Here is an 11,926-nt window from a genome sequence, read left to right on the forward strand (position 1 = left end):
CATTGCTCCGTCCAGAATGACTGGGCTTCATTGCTCCGTCCAGAATGACTGGGCTTCATTGCTCTGTCCAGAATGACTGGGCTTCATTGCTCTGTCCAGACTGACTGGGCTTCATTGCTCTGTCCAGACTGACTGGGCTTCATTGCTCTGTCCAGAATGACTGGGCTTCTTGCTCTGTCCAGACTGACTGGGCTCATTGCTCCGTCAGAAAATGGTCCAGAATGACTGGGCCCATTGCCCGTCCAGAATGACTGGGCTTCATTGCTCTGTCCAGAATGACTGGCTTCATGCGTCCAGAATGACTGGGCTTCATTGCTCTGTCCAGAATGACTGGGCTTCATGCTCTGTCCAGAATGACTGGGCTTCATTGCTCGGTCCAGAATGACTGGGCTTATCACAACTTTAGGCCACCACTATCGCACTATAACGTTCATAACAATGGCATGACACGGAGGTGCAACCTATGAATAGAAATAACAAAGGGGGAAAACCAGGGAAACTCCACTCCGGAACTTCCATCAGGCCTCCGCCCTGAATTGGAATCTTTGTCCTTGAATACCAGTCCTAGTTCTTACGTAGCTTCATCCCGTTTAGAATAGTAGATTGGTTCCAGTGTAGATACCAGTCCTACTCCTTAGGTAGAATTTCACATACAAACTGATTTCTAGAATCTGTGAGTACAAACTGAAGTACCCCTCCTTCCCAGTCTCTCCCTCTCTGTACACCGGTCCACAGGAGAGGGGGTTTTCCACTAGGTTCTAGGATACTGAGCCGTACTGAGTCAGGTGTTGCAGGCATCTCTTTTATTGATACACAGGTGTAAAATACAGAAGTAATACATTCATTGGCCTCAGTGTGGGGTTTTTTACAGACAGGGTTTTCATCGAAAAAAACTAAAAAACATCAATTGATATGCTGGCGTGATAAATCTATAGTTTAATGCCTGCATTCACTGTCACAGATTAGACCTTTCACTGAAAGTACAGATATCTGGAGAAAACATGTTTTCTCATGTGCTCTGGCTTTACTTCAAATGAAGTAATATAGTCCTGTAGCAGAGCAACACTCCAGAGAAGCATATGGAATATACACAGTACACAAGAACATGTAGTACTAGCAGTAATATAACATGTAGTACTAGCAGGAACAGAACATGTAGTACTAGTAGTAAAAGAACATGTAGTACTAGTAGTAACAGAACATGTAGTACTAGCAGTAACAGAACATGTAGTACTAGCAGTAACAGAACATGTAGTACTAGCAGTAACAGAACATGTAGTACTAGCAGTAATATAACATGTAGTACTAGCAGTAATATAACATGTAGTACTAGCAGTAACAGAACATGTAGTACTAGCAGTAATATAACATGTAGTACTAGCAGTAATATAACATGTAGTACTAGCAGAAACAGAACATGTAGTACTAGCAGTAACAGAACATGTAGTACTAGCAGTAATATAACATGTAGTACTAGCAGTAACAGAACATGTAGTACTAGTAGTAATATAACATGTAGTACTAGCAGTAACAGAACATGTAGTACTAGCAGTAACAGAACATGTAGTACTAGTAGTAACAGAACATGTAGTACTAGCAGAAACAGAACATGTAGTACTAGCAGTAATATAACATGTAGTACTAGTAGTAATATAACATGTAGTACTAGCAGTAACAGAACATGTAGTACTAGTAGTAACAGAACATGTAGTACTAGCAGTAATATAACATGTAGTACTAGTAGTAATATAACATGTAGTACTAGCAGTAATATAACATGTAGTACTAGCAGTAACAGAACATGTAGTACTAGTAGTAATATAACATGTAGTACTAGCAGTAACAGAACATGTAGTACTAGTAGTAACAGAACATGTAGTACTAGCAGTAATATAACATGTAGTACTAGCAGTAATATAACATGTAGTACTAGCAGTAACATAACATGTAGTACTAGCAGTAACAGAACATGTAGTACTAGCAGTAATATAACATGTAGTACTAGCAGTAACAGAACATGTAGTACTAGCAGTAACAGAACATGTAGTACTAGCAGTAACAGAACATGTAGTACTAGCAGTAACAGAACATGTAGTACTAGCAGTAACAGAACATGTAGTACTAGCAGTAACAGAACATGTAGTACTAGTAGTAACAGAACATGTAGTACTAGTTGTAACAGAACATGTAGTACTAGCAGTAACAGAACATGTAGTACCAGTAACAGAGGACGCAAATATTCTCCCCAACTGAATATTGGACAAGTTCAAAATTCTAAGTCAATCAAATTGTTGACAGTAATCCAAAGTAGATGAAGAAATACACAAACAACATGGAACATGTCAGAACATGTCTAAGGGAATATGGCTACAAGCAAATACAGCTAAAGAGGGTAAAACCAGTAAATGTGACATCAAGACGGTAAATGTAGTCACAGTAACCCAGGGCTGTGTATATGTAGTCACGGTAACGCATGACTGTGTGTATGTAGTTACTGGCGGTCTGATTACTTCCTCAGCTCCTGCGGAGGCCCCTCCCCTGGATGTAGTCCTCCAGACCCTGTAGCTCTCCCATGGCCTTGTCCAGAGTCGCCCTCTCGGACAGCTCAACCACCTGCACAACCATAGAGGGAACAGACGACATGATGTTAGCTGGAGGAACCTGTCTGGGCTTCTGCTTCGCTTGCTCTTTTAGGTTTAGGCTGGGTAACTGGCTTAGGTTGGCTGGGTAACTGTAGAGCTCTTTTAGGTTTAGGCTGGGTAACTGTAGAACCCTTTAGGTTTAGGCTGGGTAACTATAGAGCTCTTTAGGTTTAGGCTGGGTAACTGTAGAGCTCTTTTAGGTTTAGGCTGGGTAACTGTAGAGCTCTTTAGGTTTAGGCTGGGTAACTGTAGAGCTCTTTAGGTTTAGGCTGGGTAACTATAGAACCCTTTAGGTTTAGGCTGGGTAACTGTAGAGCTCTTTAGGTTTAGGCTGGGTAACTATAGAGCTCTTTAGGTTTAGGCTGGGTAACTGTAGAGCTCTTTAGGTTTAGGCTGGGTAACTGTAGAGCTCTTTAGGTTTAGGCTGGGTAACTGTAGAACCCTTTAGGTTTAGGCTGGGTAACTGTAGAGCTCTTTAGGTTTAGGCTGGGTAACTGTAGAGCCCTTTAGGTTTAGGCTGGGTAACTGTAGAGCTCTTTAGGTTTAGGCTGGGTAACTATAGAACCCTTTAGGTTTAGGCTGGGTAACTATAGAGCTCTTTAGGTTTAGGCTGGGTAACTGTAGAGCTCTTTAGGTTTAGGCTGGGTAACTATAGAACCCTTTAGGTTTAGGCTGGGTAACTGTATAGCTCTTTAGGTTTAGGCTGGGTAACTGTAGAGCTCTTTAGGTTTAGGCTGGGTAACTGTAGAGCTCTTTTAGGTTTAGGCTGGGTAACTATAGAACCCTTTAGGTTTAGGCTGGGTAACTGTAGAGCTCTTTAGGTTTAGGCTGGGTAACTATAGAACCCTTTAGGTTTAGGCTGGGTAACTGTAGAGCTCTTTAGGTTTAGGCTGGGTAACTGTATAGCCCTTTAGGTTTAGGCTGGGTAACTGTAGAGCTCTTTAGGTTTAGGCTGGGTAACTATACAGCTCTTTAGGTTTAGGCTGGGTAACTATAGAACCCTTTAGGTTTAGGCTGGGTAACTGTAGAGCTCTTTTAGGTTTAGGCTGGGTAACTATAGAACCCTTTAGGTTTAGGCTGGGTAACTGTAGAGCTCTTTAGGTTTAGGCTGGGTAACTATAGAACCCTTTAGGTTTAGGCTGGGTAACTGTATAGCTCTTTAGGTTTAGGCTGGGTAACTATAGAACCCTTTAGGTTTAGGCTGGGTAACTATAGAACCCTTTAGGTTTAGGCTGGGTAACTGTAGAGCTCTTTAGGTTTAGGCTGGGTAACTATAGAGCTCTTTTAGGTTTAGGCTGGGTAACTGTAGAGCTCTTTAGGTTTAGGCTGGGTAACTGTAGAACCCTTTAGGTTTAGGCTGGGTAACTATAGAGCTCTTTAGGTTTAGGCTGGGTAACAGTAGAGCTCTTTAGGTTTAGGCTGGGTAACTGTAGAGCTCTTTAGGTTTAGGCTGGGTAACTATAGAACCCTTTAGGTTTAGGCTGGGTAACTGTAGAGCTCTTTAGGTTTAGGCTGGGTAACTGTAGAGCTCTTTAGGTTTAGGCTGGGTAACTGTAGAGCCTCTTTAGGTTTAGGCTGGGTAACTGTACAGCCCTTTAGGTTTAGGCTGGGTAACTGTAGAGCTCTTTAGGTTTAGGCTGGGTAACAGTAGAGCCCTTTAGGTTTAGGCTGGGTAACTGTAGAGCCCTTTAGGTTTAGGCTGGGTAACTGTACAGCTCTTTAGGTTTAGGCTGGGTAACTGTAGAGCTCTTTGGGTTTAGGCTGGGTAACTGTAGAGCCCTTTGTGGCAACAGTACTTCTGATGTAAAAAAGGGCTTTCTAAAATAAAATGGATTGATTGAGGAACCTAGAAACAAGCTATTAAGGCCAGTCAATGACACATGCTTGCACAGTCTAGCTGTAACACACAGTGATGTTCTGTAACCTATCTTGAGTGTTATTGATGTGTGATCACTATAGATTAAGAGGTAACGTGGAACCCCACCTTTTTACTGGCTGCCTTCAGTCTCTGCAGTTGCAGAATGGCTGCATCCTTCGACAGCAGCTCCAAATCTTCCTCTATCTTAGACTGGACAATAAACACAATAAATTAGAAAGATTAGGTTGTCGTTCATTACCTCATGCTGACGTGTCCCGTGTGGTTGTTTATTGCAGTTGTGTATGTTTATGTGCTTTGTGTTTGATTGTCAGCGCAGTCGTGTTCACCTCATTCACTGGCTTCCCAGCAGCTTCCTGGTACAGCTTTTCACAGATCTTTTTCTGCAATCAATCAATCAGCCAATCAAACAATCATATCTATTTAAAAAGCTTGAACTTTGTCAGCTGTTGTCACAAATTGCTTTGACAGATTAGTGTGAGAGTCTTCTACAGACATTAGCTGGGTTTTCAGTACAGGGTAACATAATCACTGAAACACAAGAAGGGCCACAGGAAATCCTGTCTGTGTTTGAGTCTCTACCTTCACAGAGAGATGGTTCATGCATTCACATAGGAAGTGTCCCAAAAATGGCACCCTATTTCATATATAGTGCACTACTTTTAACCAGAGCCCTATGGACCCTGCTCAAAAGTAGTGCACTATGTAGGGAATAGGGTGCCATTTGGGAGGCAGTTATAATGTTTGAGACACTTACTGGGTGAACGCATTTCTTCACTTCATCCAGCAGGCCCCCAAGGTCAAGATAATTTCTGTCTTGTCTCTGGAGAACTTCCCGATAAAAGTCCAGGATTTTGAGCAGGACACAGCCGTGGTACTGGACATGGGAGAGAACAGGAGAATGGACATTGTGTTAGTAAATGTGCTGCCGAGGTCGAGCACGATGGACATGGTGTTGATGGAACTTCTTCATTGCACTCATTCGTCTCAGACTCATGCATGATCCCAGAGCTTGCACCAATAAACCAATCAATCAAATGTCTTTTTTAAAGCCCTTTTCACATCAGCCGATGTCAAAGTGCTTTACAGAAACCCATTCTAAAACCCCAAAGAGCAAGCTATGCAGAGGCAAACGCACAGTGGCAAAACTCAATACAAGTCAGGAACCTAGAGAACAACCGGGCTCTGAGGGGTGGCCTGTCCTCTTCTGGCTGTACCAGGTAGAGATTAGAAACCTAGAGAGGAACCAGGCTCTGAGGGGAGGCCTGTCCTCTTCTGGCTGTACCAGGTAGAGATTAGAAACCTAGAGAGGAACCAGGCTCTGAGGGGAGGCCTGTCCTCTTCTGTGTCAGTCCTTACCTTCTTGTGCTTCTTGATCTTGTCAAAGATGACTGTCTTTAACAGGATCCTGCCATCATGAGACGTGTTTGTCTAGTGAAGGAAACGACAGGTACAGAATGTCAATCTTCTATACAGACTCATTCATACATGACCCATCAAAATATAATCTATCTCTGGTTAGCCATTGGGAGTGTAATGACCCATCAAAATAGAATCTATCTCTGGTTAGCGTACCCATGATTTTACCACTCAAAACTCAAGTTCCAAGCCCTGTCCATAGATGATATTTCAATGCATTGAAGTGCGTCACAAGCCACAGGGACACACTGAATGGTGTCAGAACGGCAGGATCCATTGTGGAGGACTGCGACATCTGACACTGATCCTGACACATTACACATTTTGCCATACAACGCTTCAGTAAAGTTGTGTTGCTGTTATACAGACGTGTATTTCCAGTTATACAGTAATCACATTATTCCTCCAGGTTTAACATTTAGACATCAAGTGACCAAGAGCATTTTCAAACGCATGTGGCTACATTGGGTAACAGTTTACATTACAGTGTTCCTACTACACTGTTTCTGTCAGTGCAGTGTAATAACTATGGTGTGATACTGTTTATTTAATGTTTATTTCACCTTTATTTAACCAGGTAGGCCAGTTGAGAACAAGTTCTCATTTACAACTGCGACCTGGCCAAGATAAAGAAAAGCAGTGCGACACAAACAACACAGAGTTACACATAAACAAACGTTCAGTCAATAACACAATAGAAAAATCTGTATACAGTGTGTGCAAATGGAGTAAGGAGGTAAGGCAATAAATAGGCCAATAGTGGCGAAGTAATTACAATTTAGCAAATTACACTGGAGTGATAGATGTGCAGTTGAGGATGTGCAAGTAGAAATACTGGTGTGCAAAAGAGCAGAAAAACAAATATGGGGATGAGGTAGGTAGTTGGTTGGATGGGCTATTTACAGATGGGCTATGTACAGCGCAGCGATCGGTAAGCTGTTCTGACAGCTGATGCTTAAAGTTAGTGAGGGAGATATAAGTCTCCAACTTCAGTGATTTTTGCAATTCGTTCCAGTCATTGGCAGCAGAGAACTGGAAGGAAAGGTGGCCAAAGGGAGTGTTGGCTTTGGGGATGACCAGTGCAATATACCTGCTGGACTACATTGTCTTTGGGGAGAGGTCCTGATGTAGAGAATACAGTATATATAGAGAGATATACAGTAGTGTACTAATGACGACAGTATATATAGAGATATATACAGTAGTGAACTAATGAAGACAGTGTATATATAGAGATTACATTTACATTTACATTTAAGTCATTTAGCAGACGCTCTTATCCAGAGCGACTTACAAATTGGTGCATTCACCTTATGATATCCAGTGGAACAACCACTTTACAATAGTGCATCTAAATCTTTTAAGGGGGGGGTTAGAAGGATTACTTTATCCTATCCCAGGTATTCCTTAAAGTGGTGGGGTTTCAGGTGTCTCCGGAAGGTGGTGATTGACTCCGCTGTCCTGGCGTCGTGAGGGAGCTTGTTCCACCATTGGGGTGCCAGAGCAGCGAACAGTTTTGACTGGGCTGAGCGGGAACTGTGCTTCCTCAGAGGTAGGGGGGCCAGCAGGCCAGAGGTGGATGAACGCAGTGCCCTTGTTTGGGTGTAGGGCCTGATCAGAGCCTGAAGGTATGGAGGTGCCGTTCCCTTCACAGCTCCGTAGGCAATCACCATGGTCTTGTAGCGGATGCGAGCTTCAACTGGAAGCCAGTGGAGAGAGCGGAGGAGCTATATACAGTAGTGTACTAGTGAAGACAGTATATAGAGAGAGAGATATATATATACAGTAGTGTACTAATGAAGACAGTATATATAGAGAGATATACAGTAGTCTGCTGATGAAGACAGTATACAGTTGGCAGGTCAATTAGGAAATCTACTCTGTGCATGACACAAGTCATTTTTCCAACAATTGTTTACAGACAGATTATTTCACTTATGATTCACTGTATCACAATTCCAGTAGGTCAGAAGTTTACATACACTAAGTTGACTGTGCCTTTAAACAGCTTGGAAAATTCCAGAAAATGATGTCATGGTTTTAGAAGCTTCTGATATGCTAATTGACATCATTTGAGTCAATTGGAGGTGTACCTGTGGATGTATTTCAAGGCCTACCTTCAAACTCAGTGCCTCTTTGCTTGACATCATGGAAAATCAAAAGGAATCAGCCAAGACCTCAGAAAAAATTGTAGACCTCCACAAGTCTGGTTCATCCTTGGGAGCAATTTCCAAATGCCTGAAGGTACCACGTTCATCTGTACAAACAATAGTACGCAAGTATAAACACCATGGGACCATGGAGCCGTCATACTGCTCAGGAAGGAGATGCGTTCTGTCTCCTAGAGATGAACGTTCTTTGGTGCAAAAGTGCAAATCAATCCCAGAACAACAGCAAAGGACCTTGTGAAGATGCTGGAGGAAACGGGTACAAAGTATCTATATCCACAGTAAAACGAGTCCTATATCGACATAACTTGAAAGGCCGCTCAGCAAGGAAGAAGCCACTGCTCCAAAACCGTCAAAAGACAGACTACAGTTTGCAACTGCACATGGGGACAAAGATTGTACTTTTTGGAGAAATGTCCTCTGGTCTGATGAAACAAAAATAGAACTGTTTGGCCATGATGACCATCGTTATGTTTGGAGGAAAAAGGGAAGGCTTGCAAGCCGAAGAACACCATCCCAACCGTGAAACACGGGGGTGGCAGCATCATGTTGTGGGGGTACTTTGCTGCAGGAGGGACTTGTGCAATTCACAAAATAGATGGCATCTCGAGGAAGAAAAATGATGTGGATATATTGAAGCAACATCTCAAGACATCAGTCAGGAAGTTAAAGCTTGGTCGCAAATGGGTCTTCCAATTGGCCAATGACTCCAAGCATACTTCCAAAGTGGTGGCAAAATGGCTTAAGGACAACAAAGTCAAGGTATTGGAGCGGCCATCACAAAGCCCTGACCTCAATCCTATAGAAAATGTGTGGGCAGAACTGAAAAAGCATGTGAAAGCAAGGAGGCCTACAAACCTGACTCAGTTACACCAGCTCCGTCAGGAGGAATGGACCAAAATTCACCCAACTTATTGTGGGAAGCTTGTGGAAGGCTACCCGAAATGTTTGACCCAAGTTAAACAATTTAAAGGCAGTGCTACCAAATACTAATTGAGTGTATGTAAACTTCTGACCCAGTGGGAATGTGATGAAAGAAATAAAAGCTGAAATAAATCATTCTCTCTACTATTATTCTGACATTTCACATTTTTAACATAAAGTGGTGATCCTAACTGACCTAAGACAGGGAACTTTTACTCTGATTAAATATCAGGAATTGTGAAAAACTGAGTTTGAATGTATTTGGCTAAGGTGTATGTAAACTTCCGACTTCAACTGTATATAGAGAGATATACGGTAGTCTACTGATGAAGACAGTATATATAGAGAGATATACAGTAGTCTACTGATGAAGACAGTATATACAGTATAGAGAGATATACAGTAGTCTACTGATGAAGACAGTATATATAGAGAGATATACAGTAGTCTACTGATGAAGACAGTATATATAGAGAGATATACAGTAGTCTACTGATGAAGACAGTATATACAGTATAGAGAGATATACAGTAGTCTACTGATGAAGACAGTATATATAGAGAGATATACAGTAGTCTACTGATGAAGACAGTATATAGAGAGAGATATACAGTAGTCTACTGATGAAGACAGTATATACAGTATAGAGAGATATACAGTAGTCTACTGATGAATACAGTGTATATATATAGAGAGATATACAGTAGTGTACTAATGAAGACAGTATTTGTAATTACAGTTGGTCGGTACTTACGAAGTCTTTCTGGACTTCCTGGATCAGCTCCTGCAGTTTGGCCAGGTCCACACAATGAGAGACACCGTCCTTCATACAGCCTGACCTGGCCCTGGATCGGGCCCTGGACCGGGCCCTGGACCGGGCCTCCCTCTGGACCCGGGCAGTAGCACAGTCCTGACCCGTAACAGCCAGAAGGAGGACCAGCAGCAGAGAGAACTGGACCACACTGGACAAACTGGACATACTTATACTGGTTCACCTGGTACCTGCTTCAACTGGTACCTGCTTCAACTGGATCAACTGCTCACCTTGTCTCTGTCTGAATCACCTGGTCACCTGGTTCGTTCAATCTCTGTTTGAATCACCTGATTCAAATGACCTGCCAAATATCTGACCTACAGTACATACAGGATCTGAATCTCTGAATCTCTGATGTACAATCGACTCACTGAGTTTCCTACTCTACTAACTGACTGATTTGAAAGACTGACTGAGCAAATTATTCCCTTCTTCCTCCTCTCAGCAGGTGAGTCAGTCACGTCTGTTCTGTTCTCTGCAGGTGAAGGCTCTGGCATTCCTCTCTACAGTCACTAACCTTTATATGCTGCCAGAGCTCCTCCTGATGATGTAACATTACACACACACACACACATATCTAAACGTGCACACACCCTCCTTCCCTCCCTCCCTCCCTCCCTCCCTCCCTCCCTCCCTCCCTCCCTCCCTCCCTCCCTGCATGTTGTCATTCTGTTCTCTGGAATGTGCAACCTGATGACAGAATCCTTGTTGGTCAGTGCTGTCCCTTGAAACCTGAGGTGGGCAGATTTCTATCCTTTATTAATTCCTGTGGATCCCTCTGGTCTCCTGGTCCTGAGAAGCTGTACTCTATACAGTTCAGGACAACACTAAAGAATTACATTGCGCATCATAACAGATAGTATATGTATGTTTACCATGTCTTCACGTATCAGGGTTACAGTTACAACATGAAACAAGTGAAAGGTGTGGACTTGAGGATGATTTAACCAGGTCATGACATTTGAAGGTGTTTGGTTTGAATGCGACGTCCTAGATTCTATTTGGTGATGAAACCACAAGTAACGTGCTTTTCTTCAGCAAATAGTTGTAATGAAACAAGAAAATAGTTGCACCATCAGCACACACCCATAACTGTTTACAATGCAAACACCTGAGTGAAATATCATGGCCAGATATTGATTGATTGATAATTGATTGTGGATATTGTGGTGAGAAGAACGATTAGATCTAACTCGGGCGGTGTTTAGATGTTGGTGGCCTGCTCGGCCTATTCAGCCTCAGAGACAGAGACAGTGATGTTAGTGGCCTGTTCAGCCTGTTCAGCCTCAGAGACAGAGACAGTGGTGTTAGTGGCCTGTTCAGCCTCAGAGACAGAGACAGTGGTGTTAGTGGCCTGTTCAGCCTCAGAGACAGAAACATTGATGCTGGTGGCCTGCTCGACCTGTTCAGCCTCAGAGACAGAGACAGTGATGTTGGTGGCCTGTTCAGCCTCAGAGACAGAGACAGTGATGTTGGTGGCCTGTTCAGCCTCAGAGACAGAGACAGTGATGTTGGTGGCCTGCTCGACCTGTTCAGCCTCAGAGACAGAGACAGTGATGTTGGTGGCCGGTTCAGCCTCAGAGACAGAGACAGTGATGCTGGTGGCCTGCTCGACCTGTTCAGCCTCAGAGACAGAGACAGTGATGTTGGTGGCCTGCTCGGCCGGTTCAGCCTCAGAGACAGAGACAGTGATGTTGGTGGCCGGTTCAGCCTCAGAGACAGAGACAGTGATGTTGGTGGCCGGTTCAGCCTCAGAGACAGAGACAGTGATGTTGGTGGCCTGTTCAGCCTCAGAGACAGAGACAGTGATGTTGGTGGCCTGTTCAGCCTCAGAGACAGAAACAGTGATGTTGGTGGCCTGCTCGACCTGTTCAGCCTCAGAGACAGAGACAGTGATGTTGGTGGCCTGCTCGACCTGTTCAGCCTCAGAGACAGAGACAGAGACAGAGACAGTGATGTTGGTGGCCTGCTCGGCCTGTTCAGAGACAGAAACATTGATGCTCGACCTGTTCAGCCTCAGAGACAGTGATGACTCAGTCATAACGTCAGCCGGGTCTTAAAGCTGTGCTGGTGTAGCAGAAAG

The 11,926-nt window shown here is 43.4% G+C and overlaps 1 protein-coding gene across 1 annotated transcript; it reads right to left on the reverse strand.

The window, feature by feature from the left end:
• Positions 1 to 2,041: 2,041 nt before the first annotated feature.
• On the reverse strand, positions 2,042 to 10,391 carry LOC123731699 (uncharacterized). Its single transcript, XM_045711098.1, has 6 exons — positions 9,784 to 10,391; positions 5,878 to 5,949; positions 5,276 to 5,395; positions 4,848 to 4,901; positions 4,627 to 4,710; positions 2,042 to 2,613 (listed from the first exon to the last, which is right to left on the reverse strand). Exons 1-6 carry the CDS (start codon positions 10,006 to 10,008, stop codon positions 2,515 to 2,517), a joined length of 654 nt encoding a protein of 217 aa, XP_045567054.1. The 5' UTR covers positions 10,009 to 10,391; the 3' UTR covers positions 2,042 to 2,514.
• Positions 10,392 to 11,926: the final 1,535 nt, after the last annotated feature.

Source organism: Salmo salar, unplaced genomic scaffold, assembly GCF_905237065.1.
Source record: "Salmo salar unplaced genomic scaffold, Ssal_v3.1, whole genome shotgun sequence".
NCBI lineage: Eukaryota > Metazoa > Chordata > Actinopteri > Salmoniformes > Salmonidae > Salmo > Salmo salar.